This window comes from Sardina pilchardus, chromosome 18 (genome assembly GCF_963854185.1).
Source record: "Sardina pilchardus chromosome 18, fSarPil1.1, whole genome shotgun sequence".
Taxonomy (NCBI): Eukaryota; Metazoa; Chordata; class Actinopteri; order Clupeiformes; family Clupeidae; genus Sardina; species Sardina pilchardus.
The window spans coordinates 13,491,513-13,518,951 of record NC_085011.1 but is presented as its reverse complement, the minus strand read 5'-3'; the positions used below and the strand labels follow the sequence as shown (position 1 = coordinate 13,518,951).

Below are 27,439 nucleotides of genomic sequence, written 5' to 3'. Positions count from 1 at the left end.
CTTTACATAAATACAAACAACTCGTCTTATAATGTTAAAGTTAATAGGACACCAAATGGGGTGTGTTCATAAAATGCTATAAAACTGAAGAAGGTTAGTAATAGCCTATAATACCTAGCCTTTGATAATAATGTGATAGTAATAATTATAATAGTCTCCAAGTAGTAGCAGCAGCAGCAGCAGTTATAATAGTAGCCTAATCTAACATACTTGTAAATAACAACATAATCCAGAAACCAATTTAGACGTCGTGGTGAATGTGGTTTACAAGTTTCACATATTGCGTCTATGAGTATATGAGTATATGAGTATATGAGTATTTTATATAGTCATTAATTATGTAGTCTATTTTATTATATTTTTCAGTGTGCATTATCCTCAGTCAAGAAATATACACTCAAAAGTCCGCTCCACGTTTTCTGTACACCCATCGAGCGTCCATTAAAGAGCCGAGTTGACTCGAGACCGTAGGTCGAGTCTGGGAGTGTGGGGCTGTCTTGAATGGATTGACCAAAGAGGGATTTACGCTTTTTATAACTACTTTACGCGCTACGGCAAAACCTACAAAGCTCAGTAACAATTAAGATCAGATTTACAACGCATCGCTTGTTTGTATAGCAACGTATAGTGAGTCGTTACTAACTGTGCTAAGAGAAATTATTCAAGGATCACCAGTGTCTTACAGGAGCGGAGTATTATTAGCAATTCAGACAGTGCAACTGTCTCTCCGGTATGTAAAGTATTTCAACTGACTTTAAAGTGGACGCGTTGGTAAAATAACCCTCTCGACATATCTTCCAAATAAAACTATGTCGACAGTTTATGGTATAACAGCTACTTTGATGTCTCCAAGTGGTACTGTCGCTCATTGTTTAATAATTAAGGGAGTACATTAAACTCATAGATGTCGTATATTGTCAACTACAAACCACAAAGTAACGTGATAGCGAGGTGACCAAGGTTGTAAAGCTCACGGGCTTTAAGGAACCTGAAACATGTGTTAGGTAGACTAGTGCAGGTTATCATGTAATTTATTTTCATGCGCAAAACATTTGCAGTTTACATCTGGGACTGTAATTATGTTGTTCCCTTTAATCAGTGAAAAAGACAACGTGGTAATATACCTATTATTATCATATTCAACTGGAGCCTACATGTTTAAAAGTTGTAAATGTTTCACATAAAGATCAGTGATGTTTTAGACAATTTTAAAGCATGTGGAATTGCACCTATATAATTAGGTCCAGTGCTATTAAGACTATAAATCAACTGAAGCAGTTGTTAATGTGTTTCAAATAGATAAATAAGCTCCAGGGATAATTGTCATGACAATCTATTTACTTGGAGTAGAGTGTGCTTCTCACCTCGACAGAAGCATTAATGGTATCAAAGTCACCTGCTGTATGGAAACAGACACACTATTTTATGCACTCTTTTATGTCCATGTTTGTGATAGGATTTTTAAAGGCATGGATGTATGGCATTTTGTTTGTTATTAAAGATCAGTTATGCCAGATGTATGATATTAAAACTCTGCCTTATATATTTTTTTCAGGATGCTTATCACTGTGTGCTTAATGGACAGAAGGCTGAGGTGCAAAGAACTTATGTGTTTTCCTTACAATCCCTTTAAATCTAATGCCCATGCCTCCTTTCCAATATCAACACCTCCCTACTCAACCTAATATCAGTTATGCCTCTTATTCCCAAGAAACCCAAAAGGCTACATCCACCATTGAAAAGAAATGATAAAAAGTTGATCTCCACTACTGCGAAACGATGCACTGTTAATTCTGGAAAGTCTAAGGGGCAGACAGCAAAAAACACATCAGACACACCTACTAGGCCCACAGCAAAAGCCAAGACTGCCAAGAGCACTGCCATCAATAAGGCTGCCAGTCATGCCTCACAGGGATACTTGGACATTGGCAAAAGCTCCCCTGTTCAAAGAGGATCTACGCGACTCAGACGGTCTATGAGCTCTGCCACACAGTTTGGTTTGGTTGTAGACCTGCAAGGCCGAAGAAAGTCTCTCCGGGGCACTCCATTCTCCCAGAGTTTTCCGCAGGATGTAAAGCCGAGCAAGATAGGACGGAGTGCCAAGGCAACAGCTCGGCAGATTCAAGGTTTGAATCAGTGGGTGGCAAAACACCCTGGCTCCTGCAATGGCAGCCAGCAGAAGAAGTCGTTGACTCCAGAAGGTGAACATCAGCTCAGTAGTTTGGGGTCAGAATTGACTATGGTGGAGCAGGACAACACACTTATTGGCCAATCCAACAAGGATGAGCAGGTTACTGACTATGGTGGTAAGGCCACTGAATCTGAACCCATCGTGGCAGACCCTAACAGACTAGACCCTAATAACGAATGTGCAAATAAGTCGGATTCATCAGAGCCAACCTCTGTAGAGGACCCTTTAAATAACAGAGATACCTCAGCCCTGGTGGAATTCCCAGTGGTGCTACCCCCTCATGAGGCTGTGTTAAGCTCAGGCGAGGATGGTAACCATGGTGCTGAACTTCAACCACAGACATGTTTGATTCTATGTAGTTCTACTTTGACCACTCCACACCCCCCATCACCGAATGTCTCTTTGGTTCCCTCCCTTTCATGTACTTCCTCAGAGGCACCGTCACCGCTCCAAGAAAGTGCAGGTGCTACTATTGTGGAAGTTGGAATACCTCATGTCACTGTGGATGGAAACACCAAAGATCAGCCCGTGCTCTCGGAGGACAGGCCCAGCGGGGACACGGATTCACTAGTACTCCAGTCCACAGATACAGATGACTGTAGCACTGAAGCGGTGGAGCTGCTGGACTTGGTGCCAAAGATCTTGCCCTGTTCTGATAGCAAGCCCACCAGCAGCTCGGAGAATACACAGTCCTCCTTCGACACAGAGTCAGAGCCAGGGCTGCCAGATGCCTTTCTGGAGCCTACAGGCTCAGGTGCTTTTCTTGTGTCACCGGAGGACATGCACCACTTCCTGACGGGTGCGGAGGGGAGGGAGAGATCCAAGAGAAGCCGCTGTAAGGCGTGTGTGCCCTGCCTCCGTCAGGTCAACTGCGGCCAGTGTAGCTGTTGTCTGAACCGCAAAACAGGCCATCAGATCTGCAAGCTCAGGAAGTGTATTGAACTCAAGAAAAAACCTTCTTGGGTCTCTTCTGCTCAGGTGAGACACCTGTTTTCACATTGTTCTGAACTTGATGGTGATGTTGCAGTAGTTGTTGTTAACTGCCTTTGCTTTGTTGGCTTTTCCTAGAAGGAACTGAGAAAGCAGTAGTAGTTTCAGTCTACCTCTACTTTCATTTTGAATGTGCTATGATGTTTGGTGGTGTTAGTAGTAGTATATACATGAACAGCAACTAGCAACATAAAGATGTTTCAGTTACACTTTACATGAAGCTATCTACATAAGAGTGACATGACACTGTCATGAATGTGTCATAAACATTATAAACAAGTCATAAACGTTTGTTATAAAGCTTCTGTCATTAAGTTTCCATTAAGTGGAAATTGTACTTGATTTAAATCCATGGTACAATTTATTTGTATGTCTATTTAGATGCATGCAAGGATGACCCTTGTTATTGGGGAAAGCCCTATCACATGAGTTGCTGTCAGTTGCACACGTGGTGTGTGTGTGTGTGTGTGTGTGTGTGTGTGTGTGTAGCCAAATGAAAGAAGTCCATACATAAGAGCCTCCCCCACCCTCTATCTTTCTCTGTCCACACTTCCTGGTTCATAATCACTCTTACTGGTGGCTTAGACAGGAAGCAGGAAGAGTCTCTGTAACGGACATACTACTATGCCGGTATTTCCGTAGAGAGAATCTGTGGCAACTTAAGCCCATTTCATGTGGAAACACAACCATTGTGGCAGCTATCTTGCACTAGAGCTTAAGAGTGACGGCAGCAATAAGAATCTGTTGAGCATGTTTTCAACAGTCATAGCCTACACTTTTGTTTCTTTTGGTCAGTAGCTGGTAATGGAAACAGATATTCCCTTTTCCAGATTAGGTTAGTTTGGGCTTCTCTCTCTCTCTCTCTTTCTCACTCTCTCTCTCTGTGTAAATCAGTGTGTGCTCATGTTCATGCTTGTGTATGGGAAGGCAGGGGATGGTGACAAGATTATACCAGCTCTGTAAACATATCATTTGGTACCCTGAAATGTAGGTCAATGTTCAACTGCTATCACATCTGTCATTTTAAGTATGGTCAGATTTCTGTTAGGGACATTTTTGTCTGACTATTTGGGAGTGTTCCCCATTCAGGAAGGGAGTGGATGATTTTTGGAAACTGTCCATGTTGCACTCTGCTGTGGGGGCTGTGTTTGTGTGAAAGGGGAAAGAAAGACACAAGGAAGTATAAGAGGTCAAATTAAAAAACAAAGAAAGGCCACGTTTATTCCCATAACTAACATTACAGTATCCCTGCCTGTGCATTATTGAGGAATTCTGACACACCTGAAGAATGTGTGCTTTTTGCAAGGTAGTAACTGTACCCATATACTATCACAGACTACACCTATGGTAAATATCTCTATATGGTTTATTCTTCATTCTTCAATTGAAGCACTACTAATTGCATTTTATTTGGAGCTGGTAGAGCGATTAGTGGTGAAAAAATGCACACACTTTTGTTATCTTGTGCCTGGTGAAATGTTTTGCATCCCAACTGATGGTTAAACAGTCACTACCTAGAGATGTATTACGCCCAGAATGGCTGTTCGCCCTAATACATCACCAGTAATGGTTTAGGCCTGTTCGGACAGGTGTGATACCTCAATGGGTGTGTGCTCTTCCTGTCAAACGAAGCCAGTGTGCGCCGCTGGTGAGGACAGCCTCAGCAGGCTAATCAGGAAGTGGCCATGCTCATTCTGTATGATAGAGTAATATAGTGAGTGATTCCTTTCATCAAAAGACAGTGTTGTAGTAGGTGCTTTTCTCATGGCTAACTAACAGTGACATTACTCCGTTACTTTGAAGAAACAAATTAATCAAAGAATTGGATTGGTCCTCTACTGGTAGGCCTCTCGCTATATATTTATACTTCTCTTTTTAAGTATTCTTAATTGGCGTATAAATATGCTGGAGTCAGACTTACTGAATATCCAAGTGCCTTTCTCTGTCAGTGCTTATGACAGCCCTCTAGGCTGAAATAGCATGCATATTTCTTCCAGTCCATGCTGTAACCTGTCGGTCACAATCAGTGCCATGCTATTTGGTGTTATTCTAGTGCTTTATAAAGTTTGACTGTCATAATCAGTGTTAACCGAATGGTGATTTGTGCATTCCTTAACCTTTGAGCCATCCTTGAGTATTTTTTTTTATTTTATATTTTATGATAATGTCCATTATTTGCATTCCTTGGGCAACAGTAGGAAAAGTTTTGTCACAGCTGACATTTGCCAGAACCCATCACAGCCACTCTGGTTGCGGCCACCACATGAAGAGAGAACAGTAGTACTTGCAGGATAAAGTACGCCTCCTGTGGGCACGTATTTAGTGTTCAATTGAGTGTGCCTTTTGAGTGTGCCACTGAGATGGAGCTGCTGCAATTGGTGTTGTGAGTGGTACGTATAGGTTTGCTTTACTTGGCACCAAAGGAAAAAGTGAAACCTGGCAAATTGAACGGGCAAGAGGCGCTTTCATTCTCGCTGGTCTGGATTCAATCACTCCTGACAGCACTCTCCTGTCTCTTGGGATAGTGAGGCAATGCAGTGAAGATTGGGGTCTCGTTTTTTCCTTACTTTCAACCAAGCAGGATTCTCACACAGAGTGTAAGGATGACCTCAGTAATAAGAGTCCATTTTAGTAAGTCTTAGGTTTTGGTGTGATCTTACTTCGAAAGAAACTATGGTTTTGTACATTATTCTTGGTACCTCAACGGAAGGATGGCAAACAAATGGTACGGTACGATACGGCACGGTGTGGTCAGTTGCTTTGGTATCCTTCACAAATTCCACCCATGGAAACGCAAATTGCTTCAGGTTCCAGCTGCAGCGTATGTTAAGTGATGGAGTTGAGTATGTTTGTAGGCTGTATGAGAATACTCTATGTCTTAGTTTCAACATAAAACTATAAATGTTATTCATGAACATATACCTGTATGTTAGCACTGTCTACTGTACAGTATGTTGCACAAAACCCAACAGTGGGTTTGATGATTTTTTTTTATATTAAACTTAACTTGTTCTATTGTGCACTGGCCTTCAGAGTCCAGATCATAATTTGTGTGGCGTATAGAGTCTTTCTCTGGCTGCTAATCTCACGCTGATGAATTTGAAACAGCCAAGACAAGAGTTATCACACCAAGACAAGAGTTTTCATCCCATAGAATCATCTACAGTTTGACTTGGCACGGCTCGGTCATAACTCAATCATGCCTTTCCAAGAAAACAAACGTATGCTTGTCAGAGGACTGTGGAGGTTGCCAAAAGTTCTATTACAGCAATGATGCAAAGGGGTTACGATGATGTAAAACCTGCTGAACTGTGCTTTTCATACTGTAAATATATTGCTTGAGGTGCCTGAGTGAAGAAATGACATAACATCCATAAAAAGCATACAAATGAAAAATGAAAATGCATACAGTACATGTAGATGGTCTATTGTAATTGTATCACTTTCTAGGTTGCTGTTTTCACATGTGGTTACAGCAAGATTTACCTACAGCTCACTTGTCAGTGTCACACATGCTGTTTTATGGCCGCGTGTCAGAGAGCTCTCATGGTTGCCATGGTCCCCCCATATCACACTGACCTTGGACTAATGCAGAACATGCAAGGCCTACAGATGGCCATTTCATGCTTATTGTTGAGTGGACCGGGTCCACGTGTAGAGGGGATGTAAAAGAGTTCATGGGCCGTAGACTTCATGAGATACGATAGACGTCTCACACTAGTGAGATATGCTCATATAAATGCACATTCTTTTGAAAACCGATGTGGCATTGCAGGAGAGGGACTGCTTTTTATGGCAGGCTGCAGTTGCCATAAGTAACAGTGCTGTCTCTTGAGTCTGAGAGGAAATCCTGGACAAATAGGCGTGACCTCTCTGCGACCCCCGTCCACGCCCACCGTCTCAGCCCACAGTGCAACATGTAATGCAGAGATGTAGCGGACTGCTGCGCTCTTCATGTTGACTATGGCTGTGGCTATGGGACCCCAACTGGTGGAGCAAACAGTTCATGTAAAAGTGTTTTTTATCTGATGACAGCTCAAGAGTTTCATTGTTTTAAGATAATGGGAAGAAAGTATTGCCCATAGCTCTTTTCCCCCAAGCAATATCAGACAGGGAAGGAATTCCTCGTTGTAGTTAAGCCACTAAATCTAGTTGAATTTCTGTGGGATTTAGCTATCTAGGTGCCTCTGAAAATTGCTTGCCTACATTGCCAGCTTCATTGGTAGCTCTCGGTTTAACACGGTTAAACTGTTATCTGTTTGTCCCTGTTGGGAGACACAAAAAGATACAACTGACTTTGAAGTGGAGGTGAGCGGGTTGACAGTCAGTGGACACTCATTCGCTCACTTTTTATCTCTGTTTCTCTCTTAGTCACACACGCACACACACACACACACACACACACACACACACACACGTGCACACACACAGTGGACTGGAGAGAGTGTGCCAGGCGTGTGGGACTGGGCAGTAGGAGGGAAGGAGAGGGTGTGGGAATCGTGAAATGTCATTGTGAGAACCATTCGCTGTGGTCATGAGGTGCACCGCATAAGCCAGCTACTAGCCTTGCTTCGCACAGTAATAGTGCAACTCTGCTTTCTGAAGGAGAGTTTGTGCTCTTAGAAGGGCTCTTGGGCCGTATGCAATGTTCTCCTGTTATTTCATTTGGGCCTCAGCAATTTGGACCGATACCATTACACATTTAAAAAGATTTATATCCCATCAGTGCCAGCTCTGCATAAGGACAGAATGACGGTAATGAGCAGAAACTCTCTCTCTCTCTGCTAATGTAAACATTATAGCTGCAGCTGAAGGTAGAACGCCTGGACATTCAGAGAGTTTAGTGAAGCAGGATAGTGTTGCCTGTCTCGCGGGATTCTTCTCCTTGCCTTTATAGACCTTCTGAGGAGGACTGGATTGAATGTCACTTTGAGGTAAACATTTTGAAGTTTCTAACATGAAGCATTTCTGACCCAGGTGTATTATTCCTGCCTTTGCTGAGTATGTCAGGTACCTGTGGGTTTGTTTGGAGAGTTAAAGAACACATAGTACAAAGTGTGTAGCACAGGTGAATTGTTGCACCTCCTCATTCAGCTGCATAGTAGGTGTCAAACTGTATAGTGGACAGAGATATTCCTATGATTTTAGAAAGCATTGCTACAGAAAGTTTTATTTCCAAAGACTTGCAACTTGGTTGTGATTCTGACCTTTTTCTCTCCCTGGTTTGGTTTGTGTCCTTTTCCATCTGTTAGGTTGTGTGCCATGATTTGCTGATTCCGAGTCTCAGCTTTGGCTTTGAAGCCGTGCCACTTGATTTGGCATTTTGAATAGAATCCATCCACTGTGCCTTGGTAAAAAGCTCACAATGGCTATCTGGGGACGAACAAAGACAGACTGAGAATCAAACACTTAGGTTAAATTGGAAGAAAAGAAAGACCACCACATTCAGACTTTCTGCTTCGGATTAGCTAGCTACTGAACAGAGGACTTTGTTGAAGTTGTTGGATTCTTATGTTATAATCCAGGGGTGTTAATATGAAATTGGCTGTGCTTTGGTGGGATCAGAAATGTGAGATTTTTAACCAATGTTCTTCAGTGCTTTTGGCCCATATCTATTTGATCAAAGCCCGATATATTATCCATTTCAGTCAAGAGATTGGCCAATGGTTGTATGGTGCATGGTTCATCAGGGGTGTGATAGGTGCAGTCACATATGGAAAATGGAACTATCTTGAGTCTTCAACAGCAGAGGAGATTTCAATACTTTGTACAACATATGACCCAGGAACAGAATGCCTATTTTCATGTATTCACCAGAAGTTTTGGATACCTTGCACTTGTCTTTTGCAGCTTTCCTTCAAACTGATGCACCTGTGCAGCTACTGTAATCAGCTTAGAGAGAACTGGTTAATCGTAAGCTAGTATTGCTAGGCTAGTCACAGCCATGCTTACATGCTATGTGAACCCCATGCACCTTTAATCCCATCGAGTAGTCTAACTTGTGCTTGCGTAACACTTACAAGGGAGTATTTTCTGCTCAATCATGACTGTGACACTTGACCACAAGTATTGTGGTTGATAGGATGTCACTTTGAATTATGTGTTCATGACTGATGATATTGACGAGCCTCCAGATTGGCCCGAACAGGCCAGTGATGGGGGACGTCACCCCTGACAATGCAGCAGCCCCGAGACCTGCTGCTCTGCACTCCCTCAGCCTCTGGCCTCTTCAGATCCCCCCACATCTGTTTCTCATCTGAGCAATCTCTGGCTTATGACCTGTTCTCTTGCAAACTGAAACAGGATCTAATGCCCACCCCCCATATGTAGTCATATCCCGGAGCATGTGAGTTCAGCACCATGTGCTCCCTGCTTTGCTCTGTTTGCTCTTTGTCTACATTTGGACTACTCTTGAACCCTGATTCAGCAAAAAAAAAAAAGAAAGTGCAAACTTGAGGCCAACTCTCTGTCTCTGTGGGGTGCTAACGAGCGAGGGCTGATGATAGCCTATCTCTCCATCCTAGAGGGCCAATCCTTCCAAACCAGAACTCTCTCAGTGACTAGTGTAGCCTAGCGTGTGCGCATGTGTTGGATTGATGCACCTTGGACTGTGGAATCCTTGGAACGGTTTTGGACATGATGATTTAGGAACCATGTTGGAAAAGACCTTTTAATTTTTAATCCAAAATGGGAAGGCAGTTTAGTTTTTATTGCGTGTCTGCAAAAATTTGATTTGGATGCTGCGCAGGATAGGCTTTTCATGGGAACTGAAAGTAGAATGTCAGTTAAATGGTTGAAGTAAGCTAAACCGTTTATCATCTGTTGTCAAAAATCTAGCCACAGTGCCATTCCAATCCACACAATTAGGTTTATTTTTAAATGAATGTGACTGTGTTAAACATAGTTTTGTGTGGTCGGTTCAATCAGTGATTTACGTATTGTGTAGCATTTGTGTTCGGAGTGAGGCCTTTTGTGGGAGACTGGCGTGCAGTGGCCTCCTATACAGCATTGAGACCAAACATAATTTCGCCTCTGGCTACCGTTGCGCACTCTTCCTATTTATGATAGGCAATTAAATTTGCCCTTAAGCTTGTGTATAATAAGGTGGGTTCAGCATGCTCAACCAACCCAACCGGCTCAACACATCTGTGCTGAGATGATCAGAACATGGGTTTAACTCATCGCTCATCACAAGTTTCAGATCCCTTAAAAAGATGTTGTCATGCATTCACACTTTTTAGGGTTTAGCACAAATTGTAGCATTCAGCTGCCTGAAATTATGATTGATACTATAGGTAATATAAACATCCTCGTGTGGCCAGTGAATGAGGCAATGCAGGATTTGCTCAGTTAAGACACCATTTTATTGCTTCTATGTGCCCTTAACTGTGGATCAAATTCCAGACCTCCGTATTTTCACTTTGGCACTAGGTGCTTTTAACAGCGTGCGACAGCTGGGGACAGATCCAGGCATGGAGTCATGCTTTCCCAAGTTTGTCACCAGTTGCTTCTGTAAAGTAGCCTGAAAATAATCCACCCCTTTTCCTGCCATTTATGCATCTAAGTGCCCCATGAACACTTTTTTCCCCCCGGTGAGGGAAGACAAAATGGGGAAACATTCCTTCCGAACACCTGACAGAGGAATATACTGCCCGTGGCACATACACCGTTACCTGCCTGTTGCCAGATGACACCTAGACATTATATGCCTGGGCCTTCTTTGGCATTGTGCTGAAAGGGGTGTGATTAATGTCCCAAGTGTTGGCAGTTAATGATCGCCGGGCAGCTTGTTAAAGACTAACATATGGGACATTTTAAGACCCAGCAATTATAGCACATTTATGGAGTGAGACCAAGAACGTGGAAAGGTTGTTGAGGGCTACCTTTTGCCGCATACATTATCAATCTCTATTGCCAGTTGGAAATTCTAAACACTCAACAGACCCAAATTCTCAACTGTAGTTTGTATATAATTCAACAGCTGCACAACTTTCTTTGTAGTAGCCAGTTGATGTCAGAAAGAAGTAATTGGCCAGACAGAACAGCACTTGTATTGAACAGTTGGGTTCAATCAAATTGGGTTCAATCATGTTGTCATTCTGGCATGTAAATACCAGACTATGGATGCACATGTCCTACTCATAAGATTGGTGGTTCAGAACATGGGTTGCATGTTTGGTGGCTTGGCTGAGTGTAAGCTAGTTCTGTTTTCTGTGCTACTTTGGCTTTCTGTAACTGGCAAGATAATACAGAAATAATGCTTTGTCTCTGAAGGAGCAACAGGAGTACAGTAAAGAAAGTAAAGTAAACAACCGTGTGGTTGCAGTTGATAACGCAGATTCCTCCACTCACGTGCTGAGGAGAAGAGCTTGACATGTCCGTTGGTAATCTTGCCTGACCAGTTCAGGATGGGTTGCTAAAGCATGAAACCTGTCACACCACCTCTGCAAACACATAGAGAAGCGTGACTCACAGCAACACATTCTTGGAACAATCTCTGAGAGATCTGACAGCCTTTACATATCGAGGTAAAGTACTCGGGTCTTCCGCTGGCAATGTCCTAGTCTTGTTTTGGCTGCTTGTTTGCTGGCCCAGCAGGCGCAGTCCGCTTTGCTTGTTATAGTCTATGTATTCTCAGAGTTTGGAATGTCTCTATGAAGGTATAATCTGATGGAATGTTTGTCTGGGCGTGCGTGTGTGTGTATGTGCGTGTGTGTGTGTGTGTGTGTGTGTGCGTGTGCATGTGGGCATGCAGTACTGAAGTATTGTGTTGGTCAAGAGACATGGAGGGATGGCTTGTTTTGTGTACCTGGTACTGATGCCAGCTAGGGGATCTGGATGGTGTTCCAGCTAAGCTAACTAGCCAGTGTCAGTGGTGTTCTGCTATCCTTGCATGATCCCTGTCGCCACATGTTTGTCTTCAGACAGGAATTAAACTTGTGCAATCTACCGGCTGCCACTTAAGTAGTACTGCTCATGGTGAGGTTGTATGGCACAATACTGACTTTGAACACAGAGCCAAATGTGATTTGAATGTGATCTAAATGTTTTAATAGATCAGTAAAATAATTTACATTATTAAGCTGTGTTTTCGATTGTTCCAAGTTACACAGGTTAAAATGCCAGAAAGTCTTTTGTGCGAAGAAAGGAATTGCAATTCTGAAGTTTAACAAGATACATTCCTGGTTTCAATTTAGAAATAGTTTTCTTTTACAGTTGAACTATACCCTGAAAAAAACCCTCAGATTTCAAAAAGTTATTAGAAAGAGCGTCTTTAATCAGAGACACTTATATATTAAAAGGACTTTGCTTTAATTCCCTGAAGTGAAAGCATGCCAGCTCAGCCATACACTCTCAAATTGGTCAATATTTGATTTCATTTTACTTTAATATCACTTGTGATTTAAATTTGTTTTGTGTCTGTTCTTATGTGTGAGAGAGAGACAGACAGAGACAGACAGAGAGAGCGAGAGAGTTGATTTGAAGTGTTAATGTAGGTTAATGCTGACCCCGAGGCCAAGCTCATTCAGTAAATCCTTCTTTCCAACTCCAGTCCGGTTCCCAAGCGTGTCCACTCCACAGATTGGGGCTTTCCCGTGCGCGTAGTTGTAGAGTAAAAGCCCACATAGGGGATCCTTTGTTTAGGAGGGTCTAGGCATGGAAGATAATTTACAAGCCGCTAACGTCCCCACGCGATTGGCTGACTAGGTGCTGTCTGCATCTGCGAGAGGCATGCGGTACGCGGCGTCTGCAGCACCAGCAGTCCGCGGCTGCTCCTCAGCACTCCGATCATGACACCCCGGGCAGTCGGCTGAGAGATCTGCTACTGTAGCCAGTTATTCTTTTGAAGCTCAAGGAGGCAAGATGGCTACCTTTTAGGATATGTTGCCCAAAATTGAGGGTCTGCCTCTGAGGAGAGGAAAGGTAACCCCCTCTTCACCCCCAACCCAACCCCCCCACCCCCCCTATCCTGGGCTTTTTGTGAAATCCATTGTCTTCTTGGGACCAGACGCTCAGTATATGTGCCTTTGCATGTTGTGTGCTTTGTGTGTGTGTGTGTGTGTGTGTGCCTGTGCGTATCCGTGAATATTTGTATGCGTGAATGTGTCTATGTGTGTATGTGTGTTTGTGTGTGTGTGGTGTTGGTATCACAGTATCACTCGTCACTGAGGACTCATGTTTTGGTTCTGCTTTCTTTTCAGGTGGGCAGCAAGGATATTGCCAAACTAGTGAAAAAGAAACGAGTTTCCAAGGTAACAGACACCTCTTTTTCACCTTCTGGCCATGGTAGCGCATGTTGCTTGTGGTTCTTTCTTCTTCTTTTTTTTGGCAAATAACAGTCCGATTTTGGCACCTGCTGTTCTATTGAAAGAGGAATGCAGTATTTGTAGCTGGCAACTACTCCGGTGCAGGGTCAGTCGCATTTTCACCTGTGCTGTGATTAGTCTGTTTATTCTATCATTATGCTGTGGTTTGGTGAAGTTGAGCGGCAGGAAAGGTACATTCAATGAATGAAGCATCTACTCACTGAGACTTCAGAGAAACACACACATCAGGAAGGAAGCATGTTTTTTTTTTTTTTTTTTTTTTTAGCAGCACGTACAACTTTGTGTGAGAAGTGAGTTAGTTCTTTTGCTGCTGATGTTCTGTAGGCAACTGAAAGCAGTTTTGCACTGATGCATGTTAAAATGTCTCTTAAACATATCTTTGTCAGTTTTGAAATAATGAAAATAGCAGACTATTTACAATTTAGTAACTCAAGACTCATTTCTGTTCTCCTGGCCAGTTCAGCTATTACAGCTTTTTTTAGAAAATATTTTTTATCAATGCTCATGTTTGGCACGGTATATTTAAAACAACTGTGAGTGCTTTTGTTCTCACATGTACCGTACTGTATGTAGCTCGGTCTGCTTAATATGATGCAGAGCTAGTCATGTTATCTCTTGTCTCATGTTCGGTGTGCGGATACTCCCTCTGTTGGGACTTCTCTGGGTAACTCTTCCTCAGGGAGGTTTCTTACGATTCTGCAAGCAGCCGTCGCTCTTGTTGCCATGAGTGTGTGTGTGTGTGTGTGTGTGTGTGTGTGTGTGTGTGTGTGTGTGTGTGTGTGGTGCAGGGGGTGGGGGTGGTTGGAGTGAAGGGGCAGTATGTGAAGGGGCAGCTGCACTAAACAGAATTGAAAGTCAAGTGTCATTTTCTGGGATCTTTCAATGGTCCAGACAGACATATTAAGCAGATGATAAAGAGACAGCCTTACTGTTTTTGTGTAATTATCATTAGGGTAAGTGTATGCTTAAAAAGTGCATAACTGTCTTTTACCTCAGTCTTCACACTTTTACTTTTACACATGGTACTGTTTTGGTATAAATTCCTTTTTTCCAGTGCAGGGATATTTTTGTGCCTACTTTTGCACTGCAGTGGTTTAGTGGAAGTAAAGTGAGACATTGAAAAAGTAAAATGGTTTATTTGAAGATTCAGAAAAGATAAATGAACAATGCTCAAAAGTACAGTTACAGTTACATATAAATGATTCCGCCGTATTCATGAAGCTGCAGTATTCATGACTCCACGCATATTTTCGGTCAAACTGTATGTAAGCTGAAGATTGGAGAGTAGTTTAAGCCTTAAGTCTTCCCATAAATACTTGACTTTGGAAACAACTCAGATAACACTTCATCACCTCTGATTTCCTAACACAGACTCAGCCACAACACTGGAAAGTCTGCCATTGCTTGATTCCATAATGAGTTGACGCTACAATCCCAAAATAACTTTTTAGTTGTTTTGCTAAACTATGACTTTAGAAACAGTTGATATAACAAACTTTGGAAACAGCAGACATAACAAAGATGGTTAGCAGAAGCACCATATCCTCCTCAGACTGCTTATTTTGTGTTTCACCACTGACTGAAAGCAGTAGTGGTGGTTTATTTCTCCTCTTTCTTTGTATTTAAGAGGTAACACATTGCATAGGCTCCCAAATGATTGCCTCACTCCTGTGTTGGCCAGGCTGTTGCATCAGTCATCTCTTGCTGAAAGGGAGAGATGGTGTGTAGGAGAGCGCATAAAGACAATTATCAGATATGCTGAGATTAGTCACACACCACATGGAGAAAATGTAATCTGGCGCTGCACTGTAAATATTGATGCGCTCTGTCTATGAATCTTTGACCTGATGAAGCTGTCTGGTAGACTAGTCTAAAGGGTACAATTGCTGGCTCAGACATTTGGACACATCTGAGTATTTTGACACATCTGAAAATGTTATACCTGTGTGTGTGTGTGTGTGTGTGTGTGTGTGTGTGTGTGTGTGTGTGTGTGTGTGTGTGTGTGTGTGTGTGTGTGCGTGTGTGTGTGTGTGTGTGTGTGTGTTTGTGTTTGTGTTTGTGTTTGTGTTTGTGCGTGTGTGTGTGTGTGTGTGTGAGAGAGAGAGAGAGAGAGAGAGAGTGTATGAAAGAGGTATTTCTATGTATGAAAAGCTTGCTGCAAATAAAAAAACAGTGGAGTTTAATCCTTTTACTATATATCATGGTATCAGATTGAATCTTTTTTTATATGTTGCTGTCTTCTACCATAAGCTTGTGCAAAGTTTAGGATTTGTGTCAGTGGGAGGCATAAAAGGGAATGATTCTGGTGATACTCTTCTGTCCACGCACATTGTTACAACAGGTGCCTACTCACCTCAAAAATGTTACAAGACTACGTTTGTGATCACTGAACCTGAACCTGAGACCACATATAGACAAATAAAAATAGACAAGCTATCCACAATTCTATAGAGACAAATGAGTTTTTATGGTCTTCAACACAGCTTTCATTAAACTGTTCTTATTGTCTTATAACCCTGTTATATAACACATTATAATTCTAATCTAATGTCAAAGTCAGTTTATCTATATAACATCTTTAAAAACAACAGCAATTGACCAAACTGCCTGTACATGGAAAAAAGGTTTAAGGTTTGTCCAGAGAAGTGGTCACGCTTCAGCATTTGTAAACAATTTGTATTTGTTTTGGGCATATCCCAGACTTTGTGATCATGCTGTGGCACAGGCTGCCACGCGAGGCCCGGGGACTTATTATGGTCTGCAGTAGGATGTTGGAGCCGAACGTGTTGAGTCATCCGTTCTGTGTGTTTGTTTGGGCCCAGGTTGAGACGGAGGGGATCTCATTAAATGGCACAAAGGTGGAGCAGATGGAGGACACCTCTACGGCCGAAGAGAAAGAGGGTGACTCATCGCAAGCCCACACTGCCCCGCCGGACAACCTCCCACCGGACGCCCTCCTGCCGGACGCTCTTCCCACAGTCCAAATGGCAGCAGCAGCAGCACCCCCCTTTGAGAAAGCGCTTGGGACCTCTGATACCGACGCACTTAGTCAGAGCCTCTCACTGAATTTACCCAACGGTGCTGGGAACCGCACACCAAACGCGAGGAGAGATGCTGGTTGTGCTTCCCCTTCCTCAGAGAGAGTGGTCATTGTGCAACCCCAACCCCAACCCCAACCCGAGGCACTTCCAGAAAGCACTGTCCCGCTGAAGAAAATCAAGATGGAGGAGCCGTGGGTGTTGACAGACAGTCAGACAACGTCACATTCAGAAAGCAGCGATGGCTATGAGGATGCTCTGTCCACTTTGGCAGCTGTAGTTTGTTTTTCCATTACTGACAGAAAGGCCTTGGAGGAGAGGCTTTTCGGCCCTCGGCCTTCCGTTGTGTGCTCAGTGAAGACCGAACCAGAGGACAATTCACATGAGTTTAAGTCATATCAAAAACCTGTGGGCATCAGTCCACTTACTGACACACTCCAAGAGCAAAAAAACTCAGACAAATGTGTTAAAGACTCTGGGAGTCCTTTGCCAAGTGTGCAGTCGTTGGTGGAGCAAAGGAACTTAAGTCTAGAACAGGCCATAGCTATTGAGGCCCTGACTCAACTGGCTGTGTTGCCTCAAAATATGCCCATAAAAATGGAAAACAGTAGTCTGGATACCAGGTCAGAAAGCAAACCAGCTGCAACCGTCTCTACAATAGAAAACATACCTCTATTGGAAGTTAAATCAGTGTCAGATGTTGCTTCAAACAAGGTCTCCGTGATCAGCTCATCACTGCACCAGACCTCAGTCATCCACGGCCCTTTTAACAGGCAAGGTAACGCTAGCCACCACCGCGGCGGCGCATACACTTCAGACAAGCTGTCTTTGCAGCACCTCCTGAAAGCCAGTTCCGATTGTGAAAGACTACCCCTCGTCCCGGAGAAAGGTCTGAAGAGGACTGCCAGCCAAGCACTTTGTAAGACGGAGAGGTCAGAGGGCACTTATAAGGAGTACAAGCAGCCGGAGAGAGCGCCAGGCAAAGGCTCAAGGAACAAGGACGAGGAAGAGGTGGCGCTGCAGCTGGCCCAGCTTGCATTCATAATCGAGTCCCGCCAAACGCAGACGCAGTCAGGATATCCCTCCCCGTACTCAGAAAATAATCCCCCAAAGGGAATGCCTGTTCAGGCCATCAAGTACAACAACAGTCATTCACTAGCACAAAACCAGAAAAAGACCCCGGTGAAAAGGGCGAAAACAACGCCGTCAAAACCCAGAGTTTCTAAAAAGAAGGCACTTGAGATTAACGGAGACCCCACAGGAGCTGTTCTATCTAGACGAACACCCAACGGCAAGGCTGCCCCTAAGACCAAGGGTCAGAAAGCGTCCTCTCAGCAGAACGTGAACCACAGGCGGAACCCGTTTCTGCCACAGACTCAGATAGACTTCAAGAGGTACATTGTCGAAGCACAGTTACAACGCGAGAGACGTCAGCTCTATGTCGGCGGCCCACTCAATGGAGAGCACTTGGAGTCCCAGACTCCTCCGCCGGGCCTGGCCACCCACAGTGTGAACCACGTGAACACCGGACCCATCACTCTGAATCATTCCCACGACAGACACCCCATGCTGCATCCAAACGGACATCCCATCCAACAGAACGGCCACACCGACGGCGCGCAGGAGGGGAGGCGCGAATGTGAACGACAGGCGATTTCTCAGGTATTCAGGCCCTGTGATGTGCTGAATCATGGTGCTAAACCACAGGGTCACCCCGGTGTGTCCGCCCCTCCCGGCGCCGCGTCCACCCACCGACCTGACATGCAGAGCGTAACGAGCAGCTATTCCAATGACCAGCAGCAGCAGCAGCCTCGCCGAGATCAAGAGGCATATTACAAAGTGGAAACATCTGGCTCGGTCACTGTGTTGTCGACGTCAACTATAAATGTGGAACCAGGGGTAGATTATCCCAGAGACTACACTCCTACTAAGGACACGCTCAACAGCTTCCTGGAGTCCCCTCTGAAGTTCTTGAACACACCAACCAAGAATTTACTTACGCCACCTTCCAAAAAAGGTGCACCAGAGATGCCCAGTTGTGACTGCATGGGTAAGTCCTCCACTCTCTTGACCAATGTGATAGCCTTACTGTACTTATGCAACCGGTATGTACAGTATGTTTAGATAATTCTGATACCTAATTACTTTTCATCCATTTAATCAAATTGCCTCATTTGAAACTCAAAAATGATTGAGCTGTTCCTTCATGTACTGTAGCATGTTTCCAGTACCCCAAGATGTATGCCTGTTATGAAGTGCTACAGTACTTTAATGTTAAGTTTACTTTAATCTTGTTTCTGTTTGCAGAACAAATCATAGAGAAAGAGGAAGGTCCGTTCTACACACACCTTGGATCTGGCCCAAGTGTAGCAGCAGTAAGGGAACTGATGGAGAACAGGTAGAACACTATGAAGGGTCTGTGTTCACAGGAGCTTTTTTTTTCACAGTGACTGTTGTAAAAGGAAAGCATTGCTAAGCCTGATACACACTCTGTGCAAGTTAAGACAGGAAACCCCTGGCCTGCTTTCAGAGGGGCCCCCAGGGTGACTTTATAGGCGGGTTTGTACCATGTTTTATAGATTTAAGGGACCTTGGGCCTCATGCAGCAACATTCTCTTCAATTTCTCTCATATTCTCTCTTCATTTTTCTGTTAAGAGAAAAAAATGAGGAGCTCCAGGTGTACCTCTACCATCCAAATCTGCTGCCTTCCCCACTTATTGGGGTATACATAAATTGGAGGCCCATAGAAAATTGCATTCTATTAGAATAGATACAGCAACACCTGCTGTCCGCAACACTAAACACCTCTAGCCTATGTGGAAAAGAGGAGAGGAGCTACTCTCTGCCACATGTCCAAGCATCTAGTGCATCTAAGAGCAGTAAGCATACAGTATGTAAGCCACAGTATGCAAATATCAACCATGAGCTTTTCTGATCTTGACTGGGATCAGTGGATTCCAGTTTTCTTTAGCTCACACATTTAATCATTGAAATTACTCTTAAATATGAAATAATCATAGTTGATTATGTGATATTTGTTTGTTTTTTAAAATGGACAACTTTTTCTTATCGCGGTATTAGAGCGCAATTTCATCACTCAGCCTGAGGTCGTCTCTCAAGCCCACCCTCCATCTCTCTCTCTCCCTCATTTCCTGTCTAATCTTCTGTTCTGTCAATACCCCCCCCCCCCAAAGAACCGTTTTTGTTTGTTGTTTTTAAAGAAAAACATTGGCAAATCCCAGAAATCAGTGGATACTAACAATATCACAACAAATATCGAATATGAACAAAAAACAAGGGGAAATTTGTTTGTAGAACGCTTCCTGCATGCTGTCTGTTACCAAAAATGATTTTTCTATTTTGAACTAGTTTGATTCTTGAATGAGGGTTAAAAAAACGTGGAAATGATGCTCAAGGGACGTGATGTGGATTGGTTGCAGGTATGGAGAGAAAGGGAAGGCGGTGCGAGTGGAAGTGGTGGTGTATACGGGGAGAGAAGGCCGGAGCTCTCAGGGCTGTCCGATTGCCAAATGGGTAAGATTATTTCTGCTCCACATGGATGTTTCTATAAAATGTAAGCTGTGTTGCCATATGCAACACCCCGAACGTAGGAAAACAGGAAGTTTGTTACCGGTTTGTTCTACACATTCTACGTTACCATAGTATAAACTTTATTACAGGCTCTAGGCCCAACAGTAAGACATACAACATCAAAAAGGAATAGAAACATATACAGTACAAACATACAGTTCATAGCCTCAAAAGGCACCCATACCAATGTTTCCAAAAATGTGATTCATATCTGACTGAGCTGAACCTGGGGCTTGTAAGCAGCATTATAATACAATTTTGTGACCCATCCAGTCGGGACATTCCTCAAGAGAGCTTGTAGAGTCCTTAGCCCTGAGTCACAGAAGAGCTTACTTGCACTGCTACTCCTGGGCTTTTTCAACAGTATCCTCAGGCAGTCATGATATGCTACCTGAAGTTTGCGCAGAGTCTCCTTTTTGTAGCTGACCCATAATGGGGCTGCATACATAGGGGTGCAGTATGCACGAAACAAGCTCACTTTGACATCATCAGAGCAGTGATGGAATTTCATAACCAACATAGTGATTCATGGTGAAGGTCAAAGTTCGGGAAAGTTGTGAATACCATGCATACAATGGAGGTGATTCACAGGCAACTTCATGAATATTTGCATGTGTGGCTGGGCCTGTTTGTCTGCAGGTGATCCGGCGGGGCAGTGAGGAGGAGAAGCTGCTGTGTTTGGTGCGCCACCGCCTGGGCCACTGCTGCCAGAACGCCGTGGTGGTCATCCTCATCCTGGCCTGGGAGGGCATCCCGCGCACCATGGCCGACCACCTGTACCACGAACTCACCCAGACGCTCTGCAAGTACGGCTCCCCCACCAGTCGCCGCTGTGGCCTCAATGAAGAGTGAGTACAGTAGCCTGGTGTGTCCTCTGAATGAATGAATACATGATGCAGGCCTGATAGAGTTCAGGCGTGGTGCCTGAATTCAGGCTTGAGCTCGCCAAGGAACGATGTCCAAGAAAGGCTAATCTCTATATTGTCTTGGATTGTATTTGATCATTTCAGGCACAGATCATTTCCTGTCTATCAGCCCTGTACATGTGAATGTAAATGCAAACTAAAAGGCTTTAAACATAGTGAGCTGCTATGGTCCTGGTACCGCACACAAGCTCTATAGATAATTGATAACTCTTCCGTTTATAAGCTGCAGCTGAGGTAACGGTGACAATGATATCGGGAAGAGCATCAAACAAAACAGCAGATGTTTATTCAAATTAGGCAGGCCTTTTCAATTCTCCCCTCTTCATTACCAAGAGCATGGAAGTATTCAGCCAGTGTGTTATTGGCCATGCATGGCTACCACTTTATAGCCAAAGGATAAAAGCCTATTGTCAAAGTTTGGCAAAAAAGAGATAATTGTTGAAAGGGAACATGGGCTATTGTATGATGAGGTAATTATAGTGTGCATGTAAAATGAAGGTCAGAACGGTCGCCGCGAAAAGAACAATGAGATGGTCAACTCCAAATTCAGAAATGGTCATCGTGATGTGTTATGGATGCCAGAAGCTTCTGGTGTTACGTAAAATGGAGAGCTAATATATTTCACAGTGCTCTAACTCAGTATTTCTGTCGTATTTCTCCACTTCCCCTTCACTCAGCCGTACGTGTGCGTGCCAGGGCCTGGACCCAGAGACCTGTGGAGCGTCCTTCTCGTTCGGCTGCTCCTGGAGTATGTACTTCAACGGTTGCAAATTTGCTCGCAGCAAGGTCCCCAGAAAGTTCCGCCTGCTTGGAGACTACCCAAAGGAGGTGAGCAAGGCTTCGCAGGCACGGTAGCATCTCCAGAAAGATACACTGTAGAGTTTAGTGCTTGGTGCTCCTGTTTTGTGTGTGTGTGTGTGTGTGTGTGTGTGTGTGTGTGTGTGTGTGTGTGTGTGTGTACAATACAAATATGTATACAGTAAGATTAGGTGCCTCCCAGTGGCCATAGATTGCTAGAACACATCTCATTATTGTCGCTCCCCTAAAGAAGTGAGTGCATTCACAAATGAGCATTTGCAGTACTGACTGGATGCCATTCTCTTTTAGGAGGGCAAACTGGAGGATAACCTTCAGAACCTAGCAACAGACTTGGCCCCGTTGTACAAACAACTGGCACCAGAGGCCTTTCAAAACCAGGTGAGTCCTCAGGTCTTAGATTTGGAGTGTTCCTGTCCGTCACTGAGCCAGTCTGTCACTGCTTTGATCCTGTGCTCATACTATGTTGTATGTCATTCATGCATTAAGCATATCCTATAACAACAGTGGTGTCTCTTTGTAATTTGTTGTTAGAAATGCCCTGAAAAGCTTAAATGTTTCATCATGTTGTAAGTCGCTTTGGTTACAAAGTTAAAATGTAATGTAATGTAAAGTCTCATTTTTCTTGCCATAGAATGTTTGATAAGAATTTAATAATCAGAAGAATTAGTTTGTATTTGTGAATTTAAACCCTTCGGTGCGCTTCAGATATCTATGTCACAATGTATTGAAAGAGAGTGTGTGGTGAGACATGAATGAATGGGTTATGCAAATTAATCCCTGTTCACAGGTGGACCACGAGCAGCCGGGCAGAGACTGTCGACTGGGTGTGAAGCAGGGCCGGCCGTTCTCTGGGGTGACCGCATGTGTGGACTTCTGTGCTCACGCACACAGGGACACACACAACATGAACAACGGGAGTACTGTGGTAAGCCACAACGCTGTGTGTTCAACAGATAATCGCAGTTACCGGGCAACAATTCCCGATAAATATGCATGCAGTCAAGTAGAGTATTGTACAGAACGGTGCAGCAGATAGCAGTTAAGTTCTGATGGAGCAACGCTTCCACATTCTGAATCAATCCTCTATTAACCCAGGCTTACACTGTGCATAGAGAGGATCAGGTGGTTTATTCTGCATGTCAAGTTATGTGACAAAAGACTTACATTCCAAATGTGAATATTCGTTGGGAATCCTTGCAAGCTTACTGAATACATTTACAACATCCAGTTCCACCGTTTCCTTGCGAATGCAAAATCGCTCATCCTATTATCTGATCAAAATACTGCAATAAAAGCCTGCCGTTTAACAGCACAGTCAAAGCCACATGAAGCGTTCTCTCCTGAAGAGATGATAGACGACTGAAGGGCCAGTCACATTACAGGCGGCATGCACTGCGCTCACCGCTAGAATGCTCTAGGTTGAGGTAACGTTCTAACGATTGTTGTTGTTGTTACCGCTGGGTTCCGCGCAAAAGACCATTGACTTACAGCGCGCCGCGGTCAAAGTTCAACATATTTCAACTTTGACCACGGTAGCGCAAGAGCGGCAAAGCGGCAAAAATGCCGCTATACTGAGCGCAGCGGCAGACCAGTTCTTGCGCTCTCAACCCATTGAAAGTAATGGGTTTCATAGCGCATGCCGCATCTGATGTGACTGGCCCTTGACCGTAGATCTCCCTCCCTCCTGTGTAGGTATGCACTTTAACTAAGGAGGATAACCGAGCAGTGAGGAATGTGCCAGAGGATGAGCAGCTGCATGTGCTGCCCCTCTACAAGATCTCCGAGACGGACGAGTTCGGCCGAGCGGAGGGCCAGTGGGCCAAGATGCAGACCGGGGCTCTGCAGGTGCTCTCGGCCTTCCCCAGGGAGGTGCGACTGCTGGCTGAACCGGTCAAGTCTGCCCGCAAGAGGCGTCTGGAGGCCAAGAAAGCCTCCGCGGATAAACAGCTTAACAATCAGGACAGGAAGCAGAACACCCCAGGCAAGGTCAAGAGTGAACTCTTCAAAGGGACTCCTGACAGAGGTACAGTAATTATGGGAGGACCAGGAAATAGCCTGGCTCTGCCCATCCCACATTCACTGCATTCACTATGGTTAGGAACTGTCCCGTCACGTTTGGTGAGAGCTTGTTGTGGCCTTTAAACAGATTTCTTTGAAGATATTCGTAATACATAATAACTTCCTCTCAAACAAGGAAATGTTTCATTTCGATGCATCTTCATTGGGTTTTGTGATGTGTGAACAGCTTCTCAGTTACAGTTGTCTAACTGTAATGTGTTCTTGCAGGTTACAAAAGCAACTCTGTGGAGACGTCTCCCTTGGTCAAAACAGAACCTCAGTTATATTCCATCCCGTTGCGGACAGCAGGTGTGGGGAACTCTTCGCCGAACTGCGATCCCTCACACCCTTTCCACCACAACCGTGAGTATCCCACCCCTCCTGGAACCAACAGCCAGGCTGCGGAAGCACTTTCCTCACACGAGTCCGGCCGTCCTTCTCCCAAGTATGGTTTTGCTGGAGCGCCAGGGAGCCACGGTGGTGACTCCAGGCCCAGTGGGTGTCCGCAGCCCTCTGACCAACGTCTGCTGGAACCTCGGCCGGCAGTCTCCCCCCTGACCGCAAAGGGTTTCCGTGACTACCCCCACCCTCACGCGTTCAAGTCGGAGCCAGACGACGTGCATTGCTCCTCTTTCCTGAGAGTCCCCACCCCTGTGGAGAGCACACCCCCACGCCCACTCTACCCCCACCCTGCCGAAGGGCTGCAGAGCAGACTCAATGGGTACCACCCCGGTGTGCTGGCGCAGGGCACACCTGCGGACCAGGGCAGCCCGCTCCCGCCCCGGACTCCCCTCACCCCCGAAGCCCTGAAGGCCGAGGAGGTGTGGTCGGACAGCGAGCACAACTTCCTGGACGGGGACATCGGGGGCGTGGCCGTGGCGCCCTCCCACGGCTCCATCCTCATCGAGTGCGCCCGGCGGGAGCTGCACGCCACCACGCCCATCCTGCGGCCCAACCGCAGCCACCCCACGCGCATCTCCCTGGTGTTCTACCAGCACAAGAACCTGAACGAGCCGGGCCACGGCCTGGCGCTGTGGGAGGCCAAGATGGCGGAGAAGGCGCGGGAGAAAGAGGAGGAGGCCGAGCGCCTGGCACTGGAGGGCGGCGTCGGAGCCTTGGTGAGCCCCGTCCGGCCCAAAGGCAAAAGAGGCAAGCCAGCGGCAGAGTGTCCAGGCGAGGACCCTGAGGAGTCCAGCCCTGAGGAGCCAGAGCTGGCCCAGGTGCCTACGCGCTGGGCTCAAACGCTCCCACAGGACAGGGTCGTCACAGTGGCTCCTTACGCCCTGACGCAAGTCACAGGCCCCTACAACCGCTGGATGTGACATTTCCTCTAGTCTACACCATCACTCTTTTATGCTACTGCCTTACCTCAATCAATTTACTCTTTCATTTGTGTTTTCAGTGCATTGATATTGTCAAATTATGTTTCATCTCAGCTTTTTGAAAATGATGTTGGGAAAAAAAATATTTGTTGTTTTTTTACTGTGAGTTGTTTTTTTGGTGAGTCCTTGACGGTTTTATATTGTAAAGAAATGGTGCTCTCAGAAGACTTGGTTTTATACACAGAGATGAAATTAGAACATAAAATGTGATTATTTATTCTGATCATTGTCAAAACTATTTTGTAATTTAATTTTGGTGCAAGCCTGTTTACTGCAATTGTACTATGTAAAAACAGCATTTTACTTGCAAGTAACACTCAGAATGGACATTGTTTTTTAAGCAGTGGGTGCTCTTTCTGAAGTAAAATAATGACTTATTTTGGTGCCATTGTAGCAGTGACTGGTAAATATATAAGAAATAGAGAAGTGAGTATACAGTACATATAACAAGTATCACCATAGGTGGTTGTTTTAAAACATTCATGTAGCATTTCAGTTTCATTTCCCTTCTTCTGTCACTTGTAATGCATTTGGTAATGAAGGTACATGCTACAGTTTCTGTTTGTTTTGGTTGTCATGGTTTGTTTTCATTGTACATGTCATTTTGAAAAGCACTTTTATTTTCAAAAACAACTTGAAAAATATCAATTTCCAATATGCACATGCTTTTTTTTTTTCATCATGTCTGTCATCCCCTTCACAGTATTGCTCTTTGTTGGTGCTTTTAATTTCCACAAGGCGTACTTATGAAAGCAATAATCACATATGGTTATGTGCTGAATTAACTTTCAGATGTTTTTTAAAACATTTTAGAACTAGCACTTAGTTCAGATGATCCTGTAGAATTCTGACCTTTGAGAGTTTACAATTCCCAAAGGGTTTGAACGTAACTTGAAGAACATCACACTTAGATATTTTCGTAAATATCTACACATTTAATGTATAATTGTCACTGGTGCTTCAAAGATCCACAATAAACTCTTGACATGTGACACCACTTCACATATTAATGCTGCAGAGTAGAATTTATTATTTAATATAAATTATGATACTTCCTGTGAGTTCATGCAGATTATTCCCTTTTTTTTTACTAGATTATATGATTTTTAATAGATTCTTCTAAAGTGCCCCCCCCCCCCCCCCCCCCCCCCCATCCCAAAAAGATCTTGACAGTTATGATAATTTGGTATGATTGACTGAAGGCTTACTTGATCTAAATCTTAAGTGATAGTTCTAATATTGTGGCATTCATATAATTCTACTGAGAATGATGGAACTACTCAACTATTGCTAAATTAATGTCATGGTAAATTCCAAACAAAACGCATAGCAAGAGTTACATGATAACTCTTTACATGTTTGAACTATCAAAAAAGCAAATCATAATGTTTGTGAATGAAATGAATGTGCATCAAATGTCTCTTTGTGCAACAGCAGAAACATGCAAGTGTAGTAGAACAGATGTCAAACCCTACTTGAAAGATAGTCTGTCTGCTGAGACAAGTCAGTCACCCTCAAAACAATGTAAGGCATTTACTATGTGATCTGTCCCCTGATAAGGTCAGGATGCTTGGAAATAAGTGATGTGTCAGCACATTGTCAATGAGCTGTACAGGTGAATGTTTACAGTTCAATTGGCAGCTTATTATGGAGAAAGATAGAAAATCAATGGTGCTTAAATTTCAGATCTAATGCTGTCAGAGACAAATCACAAACGAGTGGTGCTTTTAGTTAACTTTTACTCCCTATTCCCACCTGTATCAACAACACATATGGACAAGAAGGGCAATTGCTCTAAACTGACCTATGGCAGACCTCTACATTAGTGCATTTTGTAACAACAAAAGCTACATTTATTCCTACTCACATTCTGACTTCAGTTATCTGGCCTTCTGTTTTCTCTGAAATGTGAAAAATGTCATTCAAACACACAGTATTAGATCACTTTCCCTGTGTGTCGGGTCATCATACCACATGACCTCTGGCATTTGCAGGGTTATGAGACATGATTTAAAAAGATCACTAGTATTTACTGTTTCAAACACTTGCACTTTTTAGTTATCTTGCCCAGGTCATAAGTCTTTTTTTTCTGATCAACCTCACAATGCTTTGGAT

At 44.1% G+C, this 27,439-nt stretch overlaps 1 protein-coding gene across 3 annotated transcripts; it reads left to right on the top strand.

Annotated features, from left to right (window-relative positions):
• Positions 1–521: 521 nt before the first annotated feature.
• Positions 522–26,453, top strand: tet1 (tet methylcytosine dioxygenase 1). 3 transcript variants are annotated; one of them, XM_062519243.1, is made up of 12 exons: positions 522–730; positions 1,556–3,169; positions 13,384–13,434; positions 16,332–18,597; positions 18,855–18,945; positions 19,989–20,082; positions 20,779–20,987; positions 21,743–21,893; positions 22,173–22,262; positions 22,672–22,809; positions 23,577–23,907; positions 24,171–26,453. In XM_062519243.1, exons 2-12 carry the CDS (start codon positions 1,694–1,696, stop codon positions 25,262–25,264), a joined length of 5,991 nt encoding a protein of 1,996 aa, XP_062375227.1. In that variant the 5' UTR covers positions 522–730; positions 1,556–1,693; the 3' UTR covers positions 25,265–26,453. The 3 variants fall into 3 exon arrangements, with proteins under 3 accessions (XP_062375227.1, XP_062375229.1, XP_062375228.1); XM_062519245.1 differs by lacking the exons at positions 522–730; positions 1,556–3,169 and adding an exon at positions 11,629–11,709; XM_062519244.1 differs by lacking the exons at positions 522–730; positions 1,556–3,169 and adding an exon at positions 12,901–13,105.
• Positions 26,454–27,439: the final 986 nt, after the last annotated feature.